Raw genomic sequence first — 21926 nt, forward strand, 5'->3', positions numbered from 1 at the left:
TCACTGAATGACGTCATCATCTAACTGACCTCACAGTTGTTATGAGAGATAAAATTAGATAATCCTTATGTATGCCACTATTGGAGGAAGACTAAGTGTAATAAAATAAATAAAATTAGGGCTCTACAAAATATAGAACTAGAATTCAAACTTGATTGACTGCAAAACACAAACACAGGAAACCTAGAAACCTTGGAATTAATCAGTGTTTATCTATGCAATCATATATATGTCACCTCAGTTCAATGGGACCTACACCCAGGTAAATGTGTATAGGATTGTGGTCTAAATGAGCAAGGATACCTCACTCTTAAAAATTTGTACTGACAGGTACATCAAAGAATCCTGAGTAAGCAGACATGAGATCAGAGGACAGGTGGTTTTATGGATCAGTAACTTGTTAAGGAACATGAAGCAGAGAGTAGGAATAAATGTTCTCCCAGTGGAGGGATATAGGAAGTGGAATCTCTAAAGAGTCAGTAACAGAACATATGCTTTTTACTTGTTCATAAATGATCTAGCGTAGTGAAGTGGCCAAACTTGCTGATGACACAAAATTGTTCAGGTTGGTTGCAATAAAAAGGAAAGTGATTCTTTGTAAGCATGTATAAAATGATGTAAACAGGGGCAAAAAATTTCACATAAATTTCACATAATTTCACATAAATGTTAATGGGGTCCAAACTGGTGGTGACTGACCAAGATTGGACCTTTGGGTTGTAGTGGATAGTTTGATGAAGATATTGACCCAGTGTGTTAGCAGTGTGAAAAAGACAAATTCCGTGTTAGGAATCACTAGGAAAGGGATTGAAAATAAAACTACTGATATCATAGATATTGTAGAGGTGGGCAAAATTCAGAAAAGGACAACCAAAATAATCAAGGGGCTGGAATGAGAGACTGGAGCAGCTCCCCTATGAAGAAATGTTATAATATGTGGGGCTTTGTAGTTTAGAAAGTTTAGAAAGAAGGCAACTAAGAGGGGGATATATGGAGGTACATATAATTATGCATGGAGTGGAGAAAATAGATAGGGAGACTTTGTTCTCCATCTCTCATAATACTAGAACTTGGGGTCATCTAAAGGAGCTGAATGTTGGAAGATTCAGGACAGACAAAAGGAAGTGTTTCACACAGTACATAGTTAAGAGTATGGAATTCAGAACCACAGGATGTAGTGATGGTCACCAACTTGGATGGTTTTGAAAAACGATTAGACAAATTGATGGAGGACAAGGTTGTGATGGCATCTATGTTCACTATCAGAGGAAGTATGCCTCTGAACACCTCTGAATATCAGTTGCTGGGAATCACAAGTGTGGAGAATTTGCCCTGGTGTCCTACTTCCCATAGGCATCTGGTTGGCTCCGTGAGAACAGGATGCTGGACTAGATGGGCCTTTGGTCTGATGCAGCAGGACTTTTCTTACCATCTTACATTCTTAGGGAGCAAACAGCTATGGACAACTTGGTCTTGGCCATAAAGAAGATGTACTTGTGCCCCAGGCCCTGAGGGAATTTCCCTGTAGTCAGAAAAACATCAAAAGTATAACTGGAGGAGGAGGACATTCTGCAGTTCTTACTGGTAAGAAACTGGCAATACTGTTTCCTATGCACTGTATACTTGTAAAAATTAATTTTGTGACTCTCTTGGTGCTAATTATATTTGACTTCACTGTTCATAACTGCAGCTTTCATCTTTCTTTAAAATGAGATGATAGAATGCTTTTTATGTCATCAAATAGCAAGTAAGGCCTTCTGATTTTTGTTGAATTGATGTTATGTTTGTCATCATTTCCAAGATCATGCTTTGTGGTTTTCTTTTGGGGGGGGGGGAGATGCTGATGAACTACTGGGCTCCTGCTCGGAGGAAGGGTGGGATATAAATCAAATAATAAATAAATACGGTACATAAATATACTCAGGGACTCAAAAATGTTAATGAACTAATTGGGGACAAAACTGCATGAGATTTGTTTTGGGATCAAATGTGCTCATATGGTACACACAACGTGCATGTACTGGGGCTGCATCTGTCTTGGTTTTCTAGTTGTTCACCACAGAGCATGTGCAATTTAAGTTGTACAGTGAAATGCACATGTTGGAGCTCCATCAGTAGCCTTGGGAGCATAACAGTAGAATTCCATGTTGTGCAAGTGTCATTGGGGCTCTTTCCAAATGTGCTGTATTTTGTCTTTATGACTGCCTAGCAAAGGGATGGGGGAACCTGTGACTCTCCAGATGTTGTTGGACTCCCATTACCCATCAGCTCCAAACAGCATGGCCATTGGTCAGGGATGGTGTGAGTTGGACTTCAACAACATCTGGAGGGCCACAGGTTCCCTATTGCTAGCCTAGTGGCTTCAGCAACTTCTGTAAAGGGGTGTAATTGTTTAAAAGCTACTACATTGTTAGTGTGAACATTCTCCCGAATTTTCTGGATAAATACCAATTATTGGGTCTTAAGGTACAGGTAATTATTTGGTCAAAATATGTGCTTAGTTTATGTTATATCTGTTGTATGTGTGCCTGACAGTATTTATTCATTTTGCAGACACTGGAGAACTCTTTTTATGTGGCCAAAATAAAGATGGGCAGTTGGGACTTAGTCACACTGAAGATGTAAAACATTTTACACTATGCACTTCTCTTTCTGATTGTCCAGCTGTTCAAGTTGCCTGTGGTTGGGATTTTACCATCATACTTGCAGGTAAATCCAGCAACTGGTCTAAAATAAATGTCACACCAAACATATTCCAGGCTTCCTTAGTTGTTCAATTATGAGCAGGCAGCTATATGTAAAATCACAAGGCTATAACTTACTGGGCTTTTGGAAATGGGGAACGGAATGTATGTTCAGTTGAGTGTTGGTATAGCATAATGGTTCAAAAAAACTAGCTGTCAGCCCAGACTGTTAGCCTTGGTGTCATAGGGCACAAATTAGCAAACATTAGATGCAATGAAGTTTGGAAACAAGTGGGTCTTAAGTTGGTAGTAGTCTCATTCCATCACTATTAATTAGATGTGACCAATTTTTTAAAAATTGGACCTGCTTCTTTCTAAAATGAACTATAATGTTCTAGATATCTCCTTGTCAAAATGTGCTGCTATATCTTGCAGGAAATGGCCAGGTATTATCTTGTGGATCAAATTCTTTTGGACAACTTGGAGTTCCTAATATTTCAGGAGGAAATGCTGTCCCACAGATAATTAAAGTAAGGTGCTCTCAGCATGAACATTTTAATTAACCATTATGTCCGTTAGATAGTTCCTTCTGTAAGCCACCTCACTGTAGATCAGCAGATTTTGATTTTTTTATTATGCATGGACTACCATGTTTATTAATCAGTTTTGAAAATTCTAGGAGTATGGCTTAAAAAGATAATTCTGTGGTATATATTTATCTAAGAGAAGGTAAATAAGTTTCTTCTCTCTTGTCCCATAGACTTTACAGGATAATGTGGTTAATGTTGCTGCTGGACTCAGACATGCACTAGCTGTTACTGGTGAGTTATAGCTTTGCAATTTTAAACGAGTAACTTATAATAACCTCAACATAAAAACCAGAGCTTGGAAAAGTTACTTTTTTGAACTACAACTCCCATCAGCCCAATCCAGTGGCCATGCTGGCTGGGGCTGATGGGAGTTGTAGTTTAAAAAAGTAACTTTTCCAAGCTCTGATAAAAACTGCTATGCAGTCTTGGATGATGGGCTTGTTTCTGCAGCTTTAATTGTTATGTGATTTAAAGGAAGCCATGAAGCAATTAAAAATACTTCATACCCAGTTATTCATTGACAGGCTAATACTTCACTCTAAAATACTCTAGAAAGTCACTTATTATCATTTTTCATTACTGTATCTAGTGTTTCTCATCCATGTTTGTGGAAGTTTAAAGATAATTTATAAATTAATGAGAATGATCTGACAGTGACATAGCTTTTGACGTCATGCAAGTTCTGGTGTAGTATCTGTGGTAGTGGTGCATATCTGGCTGCATAGACATATATCAACTCCAAGTTATCAGATAACTGACATCATTGCTGACTTATGGTATGGGGTGCAGCTAATGCAAACCAACCCATAGATTTTTACCTGGCAGCAAACCTAATGCCCTCCAGATGTTGTTGGATCCTAACTCTCATTGGCCCTGGCCAGTATGGCCAATGGCCAGACATGATGGCAATTATAGTCCAGCAACATCTGGAAGGCACTAGGTTAGCCACCCCTTTGCTGTACAGAAACAATTTTGTAATTAATGTTCGGGTCTTTCCAGATATGTGTGTATTTAACAAAAGTTATGCAGCTGTTACCCAGTTCTTGTGTTGGATCTGGATATCTGTCCTCAAAGGTATGCTACTTTTGCAGGAATACCCATTTTCCCCTCAGTCAGAAGTACATCCTGTTGAGTTCAATGAGACTTAATCCTCGGTGACTTCACAGAATAGTCTGTTAAGATGCCATTTAAAATTATTATGATTTTTTAAAAACAACAACAAATGATTGAAGATGACAGCTTCCTTCCTGTCCCGCTCAAGCACAGATGTGATCAATCTTTAAAAGAAGATAGAGAAAAAGGAAAAAGCAAGCACACTCTCTTCCCTCTGCGGTAATGGTCCACTGTTCTGTGAAGTCACCTGGGAGGGAGTAAGTGTCACTGAACTCAATAGCATGTCCTCCTGAATAGACACGGATAGGATTGCACTGTCAGTTAGATCACAGTCCAAATCCAGTGGCTGGCAGCAGTGAGGCTTAATGGATCAGCATTGCCATTGCCACATCCACAGCCCCACAGCTCACGCCTGTCAGGGTAGAAGATGGAGAGGGAGGAAAAAACACCTCCTTGCTATGCCAGATCCCAGGGCAGCACAGCAATGAGGCCTTTTATTGGAGCCAGTAGAAAACCTTTTCTATGCTTAATTGCAGCATGTGTGTGTGTGTGGCATTTATGTGTTTGTTTAGGGATGTTGCAGCACACAGGGAAGATTAACTCTTCCTTTCCCAGCTGTGACCACTCTGTGAATATGGCCCTCCTGAGCCACAATTCAGCTTGAAAAAAAGTCTTTTAAAGTGTCAAGGAGGGAATGTTGCAGGCTGGATGGCTAGTCTCACAGGCCAGCAGTTCCATGGTTCATTTCAAAGACTGGGGAAGCAGTAAGGCTACCTCCCATTACTGTTTGTTGGGAAAGGGATAATTGGTGCTGGACTGGGGTCAGCATGGGCATATCGCTGAAGGCAAAAATCAGGATCTTTTAACAGTCTGGAGAGGATCCATATGTTTTGCCCTCTCTTTCAAGGAAAAAAGAAAGTGAAGCTATTCCAAGAACTCAGTAATATTTATAAAACTTATGTCACCTGTGTGACTCCAGGGCCAGATTTAAAAGATCAATACATTAGGACATGGATGGGCAACATTTTTCACTCTGAGGGCCACATTCTCTTCTGGGCAACCTTCTGAGGGCCACATGCCAGTGGTGGGTGGGGCCAGAGGCAAAAGTGGGCAGAATAATAAATGCTGATTTCCCCCCTGTACAGTAAGTTAGTTTCTACGCATACATGCACATCTCTGTATCATCCCTCCAGACATTCAAGATGCAATAACAGCCTTCAAGGATACATTTCAGCCAAGGAAAAAATACTTGTGGTGTGAAGCAGTGCCAGGAAGGGGTGTGGCCTGGGCACTTCCGAGGCCCAGACGGAGAGCTCTGGAGGGCTATGTTTGGCCCCCAGGCCTGAAGTTTCCCATTTCTGCATTAGGGGAGCCCTTGGTGGCTGCAGACCACCTTAGTGTACTTCGCTTCAATGGGTCATAAGCATACATGGGTTTGTAATCGTTACTTAAGGAGTGATCAATAAGGCACAGTCACAGAGAGAACCTGAATGCGCTACGACTGGAAGGGCTTTGTCATAATTAACAAATAAGTGGCAAGTGGCCTGTTAACTAATCCTATGCAGGGTTCTTTTGTGGTATAGGGCACAGAGAAGCTTGAATCCTGAGAAACTTACGGTTATTTTATAAATTACAAAGAGGCACACCTGAATCTGCCACCAGATCTCCCCTTAACAGGAAGCTGCAGCCAATCACAGCTCTGTGACAAGTGTACCTATGTAATAAGCCTTTGCCATATTCATTTGTTACATTAGGTGTCTGCCTATAGAGCGGATCACTAAAAAATGCCATGTGTGAAGGTGGATGTAGGTCTAGAATATTTGGGCCATTGGTAATTTTATTGTTTAATTGCTACATAGTTTATGTAAGCCAGTGTAGTGTAGTGGTTAGAGTGTTGGACTGGGACCTGGGAAACCAGGGTTTGAATCCCCACATGGCCATGAAGTTCACTGGGTAACCTTGGGCCAATCACTGCCTCTCAGTCTAACCTACGTCAGAGGGTTATTGTGAGGATGAAATGAGTAGGGGGAGAACGATGTACGCCACCTTGAGCTCCTTTGAGAAAAGGTGGGATATAAATGCAATAAATAAATTATCATCTTCCGGGTTTATGATGTTTCAATATTTCAATTTTCTTTGCATGTACATGCTGAAAAGAAAATGGTTCAGTTTTCCAGTGGGGAGTTGGCATGGCATCTCAGGCAGAGCGGGCATCCCAAGGAAAAATGGTTCCACCTTTTTTGAGGGCAAAAGAACCTTGCAAAGTAACAGGTTTGTTTCCTAAAATATATGTTGCATTTGCACGCGTAGCATATTGGGTATTGAAATATTTAAAGTATGGACCAGCTATCTTGTATGCGAACAAGGGGGGCACAAATTTTGGCTTGCCTTAGTCATCAGCCATTACTTGTGGTGATACCCCGTGATACTGACCCCCTCCACTCCTACGTCTTTGAATGCTGCTCTGTGTGGCTGTAATAGGGTGTCTCTTACTCCCATTACTCTGCCTTACTTCGTCCATAGCCACCCAAACACAAACCCTAGCCACATATTTGGCACGTGGAGCCCCATCTTTTGCAGAATGCACCACCGCAATACTGCCCTCTGCTGCCCAACAGCAGAGAGAGACATGGTGGATAAAGTGTGGGAGGCCCAAGCAGGAGCTGCCATGCCATGTCTCCCTCTGTGTCTCCTTCCTGAGTAGGTATCAGTGTGATGGATAAGATATCTAAAAAACCACCTCAGGGTGCCTACCTGGACACTCTGTTAAACATCTGCTGCCCTGTTTCCTGTCCCTCGCCTTCTGAGGCAAGGCAGAACAGCACCAGAAGCAGGATCCCCTCAAGAGCAGCATCACAGTTATGGAATGCTCTCTTCAGGGAGGCTTGCCTGGCTCATCTTCTGGTGAGCAGTGAAAACCTGGGTCTTCAGGAGAGCTTTTGGATGTTAATTTGGAACTGCCCTTTTTATTTTTTGAAACTGCAATGCTGCTGTCCTTTTAGGGGTTTATTGGTGAGCACCATGGCCTTGGATTGGTCCTGGAAACTGACTGGAACCTAGTGCAGTTGACATAAACTTGTGAAATGTTGTACCAGCTCCAGTTTCCAAATGTTTTCCCATAGCAGCCCCATGTATGTTGCAGCAATCTAATCAGAAAGTGACTAAGGCATGCATCACTGTGGCCAGATTTGTCTTGTCCAGGAAGGTGCTCAGGTGATGTACCAGCTGAAGCTGGGCGAGGGCAATCGGGTCCACAGTAGTCCCTGAGCATCCAGAAGTGATGCTGGATCCAGTAGTGCTGTTAACCTGATCCTTTGGCATCTTCATGTGGTTTCTAAAGAGCCAAAGGGTAGGGATGGGGAACCTGTGGCCTCCAGATGTTGCTGGACTACAACTCTCATCATCCCTGGTCGTTGGCCATGATGACTGATAGTAGTTGAAGTCCAACAACTTCTGGAGGGCTACTTGTTCCCTACTCCTGGCATAGGGGATAAAACATGACTCTTCAGATGCTTTTCCAGCTATGACAAGAAGACAGACAAGGTGGCATAGGAGATTTGAGGACTTTGTGGCTAATTTTTTATCTCAGTTTATTTACTTTCTGTTCTTCTGAAGAAGAGACGTGTGTTGCATCTGTGTAAGTGGAATCTCTTCCCAGTTTGGTTTTTCAGCAGTTTATCCCTAGAAGGTTTTGGTAGGGAGGAGAAGAGAGAGAAATAGAAAGAGAATACAGGAAACAAAGGGTGAATAAAGAAACAGATAGTTTGCACCCAAGTGTTGCCTTTTAATTCCTCCTTACCAGGAACAAGATACAAAACACATTTCTGTTGTTGCATCAAGAAGAGAGTGCTAGACAAAATTGGAAATACGGATTTATTCTTACAGAAGTTAAAACAAACAAATAAAAAAGGCACATTAAATTTTGATTTAACTCTGGAAATTGGCCTGACAGCTTCTCATATACTTGCAGTGTTATGTTAGGAGTTTGCATCACAAATCTCTTTTGTCAAATAATGTTGTTTGAAAACTCTTGTCACCAGGTGTGACTGGTGGATTTGATGTGATGAAGCACAATAGTTACAGCCTGATACTTCCAGAGGTTACTTCGCCAGCAACTATTGTTGTGGCCATATGGCCAAACTAGGAAAAAATAGAGGGCAAAAAGCCAAGATGCTAGAAAAATAGGAATTTATTGAGTGTTCAAATCCGACGCATTTCAGCCTATAGGTTTTTATTTGTTTATAGCCCCTGATGAAGGCCTAAAAACCTATAGGCTGAAACGCATCGGGTTTGATCACTCAATAAATTCCTATTTTTCTAGCATCTTGGCTTTTGCTCTCTATTTTTTCCTTGTTTTGATGCTAGCCACTTTTCTGTTGTTGCATATGGCCAAACTGGCCATGGGAGCAAGTTGCATGTTTAGGATGATATATCTTCTAGTGGGAATGTTTCGTGCTGCAATTCCTTTCCTGCATCCTACATGCTGATTGATGTTAGTAAGGTGAACTATTCACTGTCCAAATGTGGCTTGCAGGTGTTAGGTGAGAGTGAGTATCCCCAAAAAACTAGCAAAGCATGAAGAATAATATGTGGCTCTTTTTCTCCTGGTGCCTTTTCCTCTTGTCTGGAGTACAGAAGTACATGCAAATCAAAATGTATTTTAGGTTTATTGACATGATTAGCAGTTTGTACAATAAGAGTATGTTTCTTAGCTTGTCCCCACCTCTCTCTCTCTCTCTCTCTGTGTGTGTGTGTGTGTGTGTGTGTGTTTGTGTGTGTGTGTGCACGTGGCTGTGTTCTCTTCTCCCTGGGGCCATGTACTCTATTCTTCCCTAATTAGCCAACCCACTGAAAGTTCTCCCATTTGTTAGTGCGTCTTTCTTTTCTTTAATAGCTCCCTCCATGTGGGTGAGCTGTGACCTATAAAATTAGCTGGGTAGGTAGTAACCTAACATGACCCAAGTAGCTTGCTGTCCTCTATATTCTGCATTCTTGTCTTTTGTTCGCTCTCTTCCTATGCAGCTGTAAGTTGTGACATTTTGCAAAAGGCCTGCCTGAAATGAAAACTGTCTCTTGAGTTAATGAAAAATAACGGATTATTATCCTAGGACTAGAAAACATCAAAGTGAAGAGCATCACATCTGGGTCATACCATGTAACATCTCTCACAGGTGAGTTTCCTTTGTTTGTTTGTAATATGGAACAGAGTGATGTACGTCTGTTGAACCATATAAAGTATTTCGTCTTTGAGACTAATACATCTTTCTTTTTCTTATTAAATTATTTTGGGTATGTTTGATGCTGCCCTGAGCTCCTTCAGGAGGAAGGGCCGGATATAAATTCAATTCATCATCATCATCTTTACTGGGAGATGTGTGTGTCTTTGTGTGTTATTGTTTTTATTAGATTTAATCCAGATACCCTTATAATACAAAACATAATAATACACAACAGATCATCTCCAAATACATAACAAGTGGGCTGTTCTTTTAACTTTGTGGAATATAAAGCAGCTTAAAAAAAATTGTAGTGTGGAAACGGATTCAACACATTATTGAGTTCAGTTCCTTGCCCTGAAGCTGTATATCTGGGACCTTAGTTTTCTTACTGGTGCACAATTTAGGTTACTAGCAAACATGGGCAAGCCACTTTGGCTCATATTGGACTGGTTATCAGGAAATGGCATCACTCGTTTCTGAGCCAATCTGTATCTGCCCCTCACTCTCCATTTGAGTGTCAGGAATTGTTTGCAAGCCATCATGCAGTTGGTTCAATAACAACAGTACATTGCAAAGCGTAAGAAATGAGCATAAGCTGTAACCTGCACGTCTACCTACAGGTTCAGCTTAACTCTCCTTTGTATGTTTTTTGTGATTTCTTTGTTTGTTGGTATTGTGCCTTGTCGTGGTACTGCGAGCCAGGGTAGTGAAGTGGTGGAGTGTTGGACTAGGACCAAGGAGACCAAAGCCCCACTAGGCCTTGAAGTTAACCAGATGACTTTGAATCAGTCACTATCTCTTAGCCTAACACATCTTACAGACTTCTGAGGATAAACTAGGGAGCAGAGAACCATGTACATCACCATGAGCTCCTTGGTGGAAAGGTGGGATATAAATAACCACCCATCCTATTCCTGTGATGGCAATTTGTTTTAAATGTTTTTAATATTGAATTTTAAACTGTTGTAACCTGCCCCGGGACCTGCTGATGTACTACTACTACTACTACTACTACTACTACTACTACTACTACTACAACATAAAAATGAGTGTGCATTTTTGTTGCATTCATGAGAAGTGCTGATAGGTAGGGACTTGGTGAAGTGTGTGTTTTTCTATGTGAACGTCTTTTCACTGTGGATCAGGCAATGGGAAATTTTGTGTATTGCTATGTTGGTTTGTTGTGTAGTGCAGTTAAGTTGCAGCTCTAGTTGCAGACATTAAATTTTTCTGCTTTTTTAATACTTTGTGGTGAATGATTTTTGGCATTTTTTTTTAGTGTATTATTTTTCTTAGTATGTTCGTTCAGTTGAGTCTGTGTTCCAAGACCAGACAGAGAGCAAGTGTACAATGGTACAATGACATTTAGTTGATATTTGTGTGTCCTTAAGATACCTTCTACAGTACTTCCTTCCTTAACACATTTCTTTTTCTTTTTAAGATGAAGGAGAGATATATGTTTGGGGGAGCAATAAACACAAGCAGTTAGTTTGCAAAGATGATTTTCTTTTGAAACCCCAGAAGATAGAAACCCACTATTTTTTTGGTGAAAAAGTCAGAAGAGTCTGGAATGGATGGACACACATGGTGGCGCAAACAGGTAAGACATACACAACAGCTACATATGAAAATATTCTTTTTAGTGAAAGCACTGATTGGATGCCTTCTTATAAAAGGATTTCTAGGTTGAGCTTTTTGGAGCATATGGCAAAACTCTGTGTCTAGAAAATGTGAGCTGTAAATTAGCCTTTAGGACTGCATGGCTTTAGGGGGGCACTTCCATTTTGCTAAAGTTCCTAATAGCCTGGTTCAGTGATAACACTAAACTGGTTTGTGTGCCTCATCTCCTCCTTCAGTGTGGCTACTAGGAGGATATTGGAAGCTTTTTCTTCCATTTTCAGTTAATTGTGATTTAGTGCTATGTCTCAGTCCTAATAGGTGGTTAATCATAACTATGGTTTATTGAAACAAACCAACTTCATTAACCATGGCTTGAAGTTGGCTTATTTCTGTAAACCATAGTTAAGACTAAGCACAGATTATTTGGGTCCAGAGATAATATTAAACTGAGATTAAGCAGAAGCAAAAGCCTGAGGCTCATTCACCTAATGCGAAATCATACTTCAAACACAACCAACGTGATCCAGTATTTGTTGTGTTGGAATAGGGTGTAGCTTCAACTTTTAGGAGAGTTATGGATAACTTGGAGCAATTTTTTTCACCTTTAGCCTCAGTTTTCTTCCTGTAATTAGGAGAAGTCAGGATAGTTGAGTATATAGAGCGTTGCTGAGGTCTTAGGGCAAGGCACTGGTGAAAAAGCTTAGCTTTTATTTATCCCTGACATTGTATGAGAGAGATGCAAGGCCTGCCAAGAATGTCTTACAATTTTTATGTGCATGTTAGTGCACAGGTAAGGACAATTCATATTTTGCAATGATGGACCCTAGACATCTATATACATTGTGTGGTATTCAATGCTAATCCTACTTACAGTAAACCCATTGAAGTTAATAGACATTACTAACTTAGGGTTATTAATTTCAGTGAGTCTACTCCAAGCAGGACAGTTGAATACCACACATTGCTATAAGAAAATTACACAATCCTTTATCAGAGTGATAGTACTAGTTCCTTTTCCTAGCAGAAGTCAGAGATGCAGAGGACTGATTGGCTGTTTCGTGAGACAATAATAAAGCCACTTCATCCCCCCAAACCCCAGTTCCATCCCCACTGAGAGCAGTTGTTTCAAGTTAAAAAAAAAGAGGCTGCCTTTAAAAAAATGTTTTTAAAGGCACTGAATAATAAAATAGAACCCAATGGACATGCTAAGCTGCCAAAACATGGGATGGGGCAGGGCAAATAGGAAGGAGATCGGCAGTGGGTTTAGAGCCAGGTATACAGTATGTATCATGCAAGAGTAAAGGTAGTGGAAGCAGAGTTCACCTGCAGGAGAAAAAATGGATCCAATCCTGCATCTTGGTGTATCTGTCTGTATCTGCAAATATATCTAAAATAGAGTGGAGGATTTTATCACACATAATAGAACTATCATAAGAGTAAAGTTAATTTGAAACATTTGAAAACATGATACAAGAAAATGATAGAAAGACAGGGGATCCTTTAATGCTCACATGAAGCAGTCCTGGAAAGTCCATATTGCACACACCCCAAGAACATGGAATGCTTCACTTCTTATACGAATCAGATGATTCTTTTTCAGAAGGTTGAAATATGTAGTCCGATAGTTTCTAAGATTGCCTTTGGTACAAACAGTCGTTCAGGAACTCAAAACCTGTTGTCTATATCCAATCCTGGATATGACATGGATTATATTGTTATGTGCTTTCTACTTCTCCAAGTAGTTAAAAGTTCCAGAGGCAGTACTACCCAGGTTTGGTTTCCTTTGGATGAGAGAGCATGGGAAACTTCTGGAGTTGCTTTATTTGCAATGTGCTAGTAGAGCATCAGTGGTAGCGTGCTCCTGCCCCACATTAGATTCCCAGAAAGAGAGAGATCCTGCACCCAGCTCTCAGAGTGTTCTCGTTCATTCTCTCTCTCTCTCTCTCTGCGATTCTCCCCTGCATGTTTTGAACACTGCCAACCTGCTGTTTCTCTTCTCTTACCCCCACCTTGCATCAGTCCCCTTCCCTTTTGCTGGGATGGCAGTGTGTGTCACCTTTCCCAAGCTCTGTGTTTCCTTTCAAAACACTGGGCAGATTGTTCATTAACTTCCTGTCACGTTCCTGTGTCTCTGGGATTACCACCTCCTGATTCCCAAATGCCTGGATCAAGAAATCCCCAGAAAGTCCGCCTCAGCATGGGTCAGATATGCCCTCTAAACCACAAGCTTCAGCCTTATCACCATTTCCCCAAAAGGTGACCACTGGTGTAATCTGTCTGTAAGATACCTAGGTATAGGTATAGGTACAGAATAGGACTTTAGGACCAGGCTGGATTACTGTAATGCACTCTATGGGGCTGGATTACTGTAATGCGCTCTGTGTGGCTGCCCTTAAGGTTGGCCTGTAAGCTACAGCTGGTGTAAAATGCGGTGGCACGACTGCTCACTGGGGCAGGGTATCACCAACATGTCACCCTGCTGCTGAAAGAATTGCACTGGCTGTCCATTAGCTACCAGCCCAAGTTCAAGGCTGTGTTGGTGTACAAAGCCCTATACAGCTTGGAACCAGCATACCTAAAATATCGTCTTACCCCTTATATACCCAACTCTGTAAGTGAGGGCCTCCTGCAGATACCATCTTATCAGAAGGCCCATTCTGCAAAACATAGGAAGTGGATCTTTAGTGTTTTGGTACCTACCCTTTGGAATGCCTTCCCCTTAAATATTAGACAGGAACCATCTCTGTTATCTTTTCGGTGCCTACTGAAGCCTTCCTCTGTCAACCAGCCTTTTAAGTAGAGATCTTATCCCAGTGTGTGTTGGAATTACTTTTTAATATGTTTTTAAACCTTCTTTTTAAAGATAAGTTTTGTTTTAATATGTTTTAAAAGATGATTTTTTAAAATATGTTTTAAAGTCTTTTGTTTTTAAAATGTTTTACAGTGCCTTTAGTGTTTTTGTTTGCTGCCCTGGGCTTCTTTCGAGAGGAAGGGTGGGATATAAATTTAAGAAATAAATATGGTAGCACTGTTGATCAAGTTGACATGTGGGGTTTTGAATCAAACAAATAAATTTTATGATATACAAGATGTTAAATGTGATAGTAAATGAATAAGTTGTTGTTGTCCCTATCCTACCCCACTAATCCCAATGAAATCCTCCCCCCAAACCCCAGCCCTTCTAACTAGATGTTCTTTTCTTGACCCCAATCCTATCAACTCTGTCAAACCTCTATCTAATCTCTTATCTCTCCTATCTATCTGTCTGTCTGTCGGACCCACTGTATTCCTTTGTCTGTAATACTGATTTTAATATTGTATCTTTAAATTGTTGTAACCCACCCTGAGACCTCATGGTGAAGGGCAGGTAAGAGATGATGATGATGATGAAGATGAGGTATTATGTGTGCCGGGGGAAGAGGAGGAGCAACACCTGTGGAATTTCAGTACAGGAGTTTCTTGTGCTTTATGCTTTAGGGTTAAACTGGAAGGAACTGGTGAAAATGAGAGATATGCCACAGTCCATTTTATATATTAGTCGCTGTTTCAGTTCCCAGTGGCATAAATAGAGCCCTCTACTCATACATGTGGGGGGCATGCTTTTACATTCAATGGATGTAGGTAGGTGTGTGTGTGTGTGTGTGAGTGAGAGAGAGGGGGAGAGGGAGAGGGGGAGGGAGGGGAAAAAAGAAGTGGTCTTGTTCTGGCATTCAGTGAAAGCATAATGCATTAACAAGGTTATTGTTGGCTGGTCCAGAGCAAGGGAGTGTGTCGGCCGCAGGGGTAAACAGAGAGGCTGTAGGCTGCTCCCGTGGGCAGCTTCTTTTTGCCTGCCTGGTTTACCTCACTCGGTTGAGGTGAGGGCAAATGCAGTAAGGAATGGAAGGAGCCCTTAAAACGTATGTCAAAGGCATGTAAAATGCGATATAGTGGCAACGTCTGAGTGAAAGAAGGATTAGACGTAAAATGTGTCTCTAAAATGTGCCTTTAAAAGGTGAAGGGTGGTGGGCATGCTTGGCTTTCAAGCAAGGGGGAAAAGGCTATTGTTGCATGGGGATTTTTGTTTGAATTGTACTGCACACACTGACTTTACAATTGTATCAGTCTTGGTGCTTTAGTGTTATTCAATGTGGAAATCAATGAAGTTGCCATGAGATTTGGGAAGACTGGATGTAGGGCTGAGAAAGACCCCTGTGTGAAACCCAGGAGAGCCACTGCTAGTCTGACATAGGTTTAAGACAGCTTCTGATGATGTGGTAATTCATGCCCCCATTGTTGCTGTAAGAAACTTCAGAACAGGCACAAATGGTCACAGTGTGGCTTTCTGTATAGCTCATTTGTATTAAAAGCACCGTAGACTTGTTGCACTTCAAAGATTAAAAAATGGTTAGTCTTGGTTCTGCAAGACTCTTCTTCGCAGCAAAAGCAACGAGCATTGTCACTCCTCCATCATTTGTATTTGAACATGTAGCCCAGGAGCCCCTAATCTTTTTTGGGGACCCAGGGGCATATTTGGAAATCAGAAAAGCTGTTGTAGGCACAACTAAATAGCCACTTCACAGAAGAAAAACTGATGATGCTCAGAATTCTTCCCCCAGGCAGAACACCTATACACATTCCAAAACAAATAAGACAAAGAAGTGGCCAACGCCCCCAAACAACCCTCAGTTTGAACTTTTAAAAAAAAATCAAATTGGGAGTGGGTCTTGGTGGGTGCTGAGGCAGGTGTCTGAGGGTGCCATAGTGCCCACAGGTGCCTCATTGGGCCCCCCAGATGTAGCCTCTTTCCATAATCTTGTAGGTTGCATTGTCAAAACAACTGCAGAAGTGCAACATCAGAGCTGAAAGTTGCTGCTTACAGATATTTCTCATGATGATGGGACTTGGTTCTGTAATGCTCCAGATGTAATTTAGGTTACGTAAGGATAGCATAGAAGTTGTTTGATTGAAGGCAGTCCTAAATATAGCAGGAGGGTGGTGAAGAAAAAGAGAGAGAATGATAGTTTTAATCCTTACAAAATGTGAGTCATCCTTGGTTCAGAACAAGTGCTTCCCTCCTCAAACTGGTGTGGCTGATAACAAAGACAGCTTTAATTAGGGAAGTTTATTTATCTTGGTGTTCTCTTGAATAAATCCATTAATCTGTTTGTCATGTTCTATCAAATCAAATTACCTTAAATTGGGTAAAGAAATTCTTGGTACAACCAAAGATTTACAAGCTCCTTCCCAAGCGCTCTCTCTCTCTCTCTCTCTCTCTCTCTCTCTCTCTCTCTCTCTCTCTCTCTCTCTCTCTCTCTCTCTCTCTCTCTCTCACACACACACACACACACACACACACACACACACACACACACACACACACACACACACACACACACACACACACACACACACACACACACACACACACACACACACACACACACACACACACACACAGAGAGAGAGAGAGAGAGAGAGAGAGAGAGAGAGAGAGAGAGAGAGAGAGAGAGAGAGAGAGAGAGAGAGAGAGAGAGCAGCCTTCAGTGTCACTGTCCCCTGGCCAATGGCAGAGGATGCTGCCCTTCAGCTCAGTAGTCCCATGGCGGTCATGAGTTGGAACTTACTTGGAAATCCCTTAAAAGCATCTGATTGAGTGCACAGAGAAATGCTTAACATGAACATCTCCTCTCCCCCTCTGAGTGTTGGGAAAGTTGTTTGCTAAGTTATTTCTTATTTTAAGGAAGTGATGATTATTTGAAGTTATTTGAAAAGTTATGTGAAGCAAGTGATGAAGTGGGAAAGGGTCATAGCTCAGTGGCAGAACATCAGCTTTGCATATAGAAAGTCCCAGGTTCAATCCCTGCTTTCTTCAGGTAAAGATGGGAACTTCCCATCTGAAATCTTGGACAGTCATTGCTGCTGGTATGGATAGTACTGAGGTAGATGGATCAATGGTCTGGCTCAATGTAAGGTGGCTTCCTATATTCCTTTTGGTTTTTGCTATTTTGAGCTGTTAAATTACACAGGGGCACCTAGATGTCCCAGAACCAGCAACCTGACCTAGGCAGGCTTTCCAGAAGAGGAAACGAATGGCAAAAGTTTGGCCGAGAATCTTGAGAAGACTACTGGTGAGCAAAATATATTTGATGGGATGCCAGAATTTAGAAATGGCTTGTTAAGTGCCTAGTGTTATCTTGTTAGAAATGTGACAGCAAGATTCCTTATTACTTCATGCAGAGAGCTGGTGTAGCATTGGGGCAAAGATTTCAAACCAGGAAGTTCCCTCTTCAAATCTTAATGTAGCCATGAAGTTAATGGTAACCATTCTCTATTTAGTGTATCACACTAAAGTCAGAAAGGAATTACTTCCACTTGCTTTCCAAAACTGTAGCTGTATTGGCCTGTTTCACTTTTAAAAATCAATCAATCATCTGCATACTTATTTGAGAGTAACCCTACCAAACCCAGTGGGGCGTATTTCTGTGTAGGGTTGGGAATTCTACCCTGAGGTAGCCACGGTGAAAAATAAGACTTTTAAAAATTCTTGATAAATTAACCCAGAACCCCTTTGTCTTTGGCTCTGATCATCAGCATGAGGTTTCCAACAGATTACTTCCCTTGGGAGGAAGGGCAGGATAGAAATTTAATAAATAATAATATACCTGAGGGAATTCAGTCCTTGACAGAAAAAAGGTTGCTTACCCTATTCTAGACTGAGGTTAAACTACCTAGTGTAAATCACCAGCATTCTTTTTGAAGATTAGCACTGTATTTTGCCCTTTGTCAGTCTTCTGGACTATTTTATTTATTATGTTTGTATCCCATCTGGCCTGTAAGCTCAAGGTAGCATACATGCATTTTACCCTTCCCCAATTTATGCTCTCAACAACCCTGTGAGGTAGAGTAGGTAAAGAGATGGTGACTTGTCCAAGGTCATCAAGTGAGGTTCATGACTGAGTTGGGATTTGAACCCTGCTCTCACCCAGCTCCAAGTCCAACACTCTAACCACTATGTAATACTGTCCATTTTCTCAATGATAAATTGAGAAATAATAAATAAATTATTGTAGTGGTCCTGAGATTTTGTCACTTAGCTGTTTAAGTCCCTGAGGAACAATGTGGCTTAGTGTGTAGATTACTGGGGTTTGAGCTTCCCTGCAAATTGGGAATACTGATCACCCAGAGTTCCTGATCATGGCATGGCTTGTAAGCATGTTCAAGTGAACATGCTTACAAGCTTTTTATGTGTGTGTGTGTGTGTGGAGCTTTGCCACCAAATGCAGCAAGATTGGAGCTGGAAGGGGTGAGGACAATGAACATAGCCCCATGCCTCCAACACAGTTTGACTTTTATAAAGCCTGAAAAGTGCTTGTGTTTTTACTATGCATTGAAAGGTGGTGTAGAAGTTAGATCAATAAGCCTACCTTGCAAGTTTGCAGACCAAAAAGAAAAAGAAAAAAACCCTAAAACAATTTTATCTACTGAACATTTTTGTGGTAGTGATCATAATAATATTTTGTCAGGTCCTGCTGTCTTTTCTTAGGCAAATGGATGACTGGAGAGAAAGGGATGGATATTAGTGACTGAGACAGAAAACGATGAGCAGTCAGACTATTTCCTCTGAGGGGATTATGCCAAAATAGACAACACATGCTGTGCAAGCAGGCAAAACGGGGGAATTCTGGAAATCATAGAATAGTAGAGTTGGAATGGGCCTATAATTTCCAATGAAATGGAAATGGCTAGTTCCTACTGTATTAAGGAGAGAACCCCAAAAGTCTTTAGTAAAATCTCACTGGAACCACTATGTAATTGAAGGCAAAGATGTAAATGTAAATATAGTTCTTTATTTGCAGTGTTTGTCAAATCTATGTAAATAATGCCCATAAAGTATACATTTTCTGTCAATGCCAGTAAGAAGGCTGGCGCTTATCATAATATTTTTAATTTGAAAAAAAAATCAAGCATATTCTATATTCTGCCAGATGAAGAAAATTGTATCTGATATTAAAAGAGAAGCTTTCAGTCTTAAACTGAAAATCACGATGTGAATATTTTTAGCAATTAGTACAGTGTAAGAGTTTCAGACTATTATTTTCTCCTCTTTATGTCTGTACGTGTGGCAATCTGTAATTATTCTGTGCTTCCCCTTTTTAGAAGAAGTTAGGTTTAGAGGGGTTCAGTAGTTTCCAGATTAAGCCAAAATCCTATGCCTGCTTACCTGGAAGTAAGCCCTTGCAGGGCCGACGCCAAAGGGCAGGCAGGTCAGACCCTTGCCGAGGGCCCCTGGGGCCCAGAGGCAGCTCGTTAGGGTGTGGGGGTAGTGCTCCCCTTCTGTGATCCTTGGCAAGGTTGACTCCTGACCCTGCGGCAGATCACAGAGCTGGAGTGCCTGCCCGCTCCACCTACCTCTCTGTTTATGTGAATGCTGTGCGCTCTGCGCATGCAGCTGCCATCAACCAAGATGGCAGCAGAGGCTTCTCTAAGGGGCTCATGCCCCTACCACCATCTTGATTGATGGCAGGCATGTGCGCACACACAGCGTAGCATGCATGCACGCCATGAACGAAGATGGCGGTGGGGGTATCAGCCCCTTAGAGAAGCTGCTGCTGTCATCTTGGTTGATGGCAGCGACCTGCACACCCAGCAGGCAGGGCATTCGCAGAAAGAGAAGAGGTAGGTGGAGCAGTCCCGCATGCTCTATGAGGGGGCGGAGAGCAGGGGGCCCAGGGCAGGCTGGCACCAGCTCTGAGCACTTGTATATGTAATTTTCAAACTTGTACAAAGAACAATATAAGAAACAGAAATCAAACACCCCAAAAACAAAACACAAAATTACTTGCATCATCCTTTTCAGGAGACATATAAAGGATTGCATTGTAAAGTTCTGTTTCCTCTTAGCCATTTTCATTATGATGTCAGCAAATTATTTTGTTTGGGGAACTTGCAATTATTTTGGGTTTGGGTTGCTGCTGGCAAAAAGGGACAACAGTTACCAGAATATGCAGTGAAATGCTGTGTGCTGTAAATGTACAAAAAATGCTCAGATTATGGTGCTAGTTCAAACTGGACTTCTTCCCCCCCTCCCCCCCCAATATTGAAGGGGTTTTTTTGTATAGTAAGGAACAGGGATATAAATCATATGGTTACGTTCTTGCATCTTCTTGTACAATACATAGTACATTTGTTGTGATCTATGTTAGGGTATGGGAGGGAGGACAAGGATAGGGAATGGTTCTTTGCAAGGAGTTTAGATTGAGGTAGAGTTATGCATGTATGCTTTCTATTGGGTGTGTCTCAGTTTGCCTACCGAGTTTGTCATGCTTGTTACGGTGTGTATCGTGGGTTGGTGTGTGTTTCTGTCCATGTTTAATCAGTTTCTGGTTGAGTGTTGGGATGCTGTGATTTGTTGAATGTTCAGCCTAATACGTCTCTGGAAACCTCCAGCCCTCGGGCTTAATTAGGTTCAGGACAAAACCCAGATTGACCTACAAGGCTGTTCTCCGCAAACCTCGCCCACCTGCCCCACCCCCAATGTCCTATGTGACATCAGGTATGGGGCAGATATGAATGGAGCTTAAAGTAAGTTCCTGATTGTTCCTTTATAAGTGAATTCTCTGTCAGCACCAATCAGTCCTGAGAAGGAGTCCTGCTGGGATTGACATCCCATCGGGAACTCCCTTGTGCAGCCAAGGGGGGTTGCTTTCTCTCTTTGGATGAAGTGGTTTGAGTCTAGCTGTCTTCTCTAAATGAAGCATTTCCCCCTTTAGATGTTTGGAGGGAAAAAATGTTCATTTGGAGGAAGTGGTTTGGATTCATACCACTTCCTCCAAATGGACTTCAGAGGGTCTCCCTGTAACCACCTATCAGCTGATCAGCAGTTACAGATATGTCCTTTGAACTTTGGTAGGTGTCAAACATCTGACATCATTATGACATCAGGGAGGTCCCATCCATCTGTCAGAGTTGGCCTGGGTGGGTGGATAAATTTGAAATTTGGCCCACTGGCTGGATCCAGTTTCCCACCCTTGTAATACAGGTTGAAATTTCTTAAGATTCAATTGTTTATTTTGTGGGTTATTTATTTTACTTAATTTCTGCAGAACTTTGTGAAATGCCTTTACAGGCCACAATAGTCCTATAAAGCAGGGCTGGTAAACCTGTGGCCCTCCAGATGTTGTTGGAGTACACCTTCCATGTTCCTTGACTATTGGCCATTCTGGCTAGGGCTGATGGAAGTTGGAGTCCAAGGTCATTTGGAAGGCTACAGCTTCTCAACTCTGGTATAAAATAAGTTGCTTTTATAGCACATTTTACACAACTGGTGAGCTAAGAGAAAGAGCCTTACCCATTGACACCATGTAATTTTCCATTTATGATTGGTCATTTGAATTCTGGTGTCCCAGAATTTGTGCGTATTTATCTATTTGAAACAGAACATGGAAACCACAGAAGGGGAAATTGCTCTTGTGATCAAGTTCTGCTTGTGGGCTTCCCAGAGGTATCTGGTTGGCCATTGTGAGAACAGGATTCTGGACTAGATGGGTTATTGGCCTGATCCAGCAGGGCTGCTTATGTTCTTAACATGTAAATGATTGTGTTTTTTTAAAAAGATGTTTGATACTATGCTTTTGGAATTATACATTCATTTCTTTCATGGATTTAAACTTGATCGATGCTTTCTTGCCTATATGAGCATCTTGATAAACAATTGAGCC

At 41.5% G+C, this 21926-nt stretch overlaps 1 protein-coding gene across 6 annotated transcripts in view; it reads left to right on the plus strand.

The window, feature by feature from the left end:
• SERGEF (secretion regulating guanine nucleotide exchange factor) overlaps positions 1-21926 on the plus strand; it is a 143619-nt gene that overhangs the window by 3104 nt on the left and 118589 nt on the right. For 5 of the 6 annotated variants that reach the window (XM_061610223.1, XM_061610225.1, XM_061610228.1 and 2 more), the window contains exons 2-8: positions 1446-1584; positions 2554-2709; positions 3120-3214; positions 3445-3505; positions 6545-6658; positions 9496-9558; positions 11048-11206. In XM_061610223.1, the coding sequence (XP_061466207.1) occupies positions 1446-1584; positions 2554-2709; positions 3120-3214; positions 3445-3505; positions 6545-6658; positions 9496-9558; positions 11048-11206 (787 nt within the window). The remainder of the gene's footprint in view (positions 1-1445; positions 1585-2553; positions 2710-3119; positions 3215-3444; positions 3506-6544; positions 6659-9495; positions 9559-11047; positions 11207-21926) is intronic. The other variant, XM_061610224.1, reaches the window with a different exon arrangement.

The sequence above is a fragment of the Rhineura floridana genome, chromosome 2 (genome assembly GCF_030035675.1).
Source record: "Rhineura floridana isolate rRhiFlo1 chromosome 2, rRhiFlo1.hap2, whole genome shotgun sequence".
NCBI lineage: Eukaryota > Metazoa > Chordata > Lepidosauria > Squamata > Rhineuridae > Rhineura > Rhineura floridana.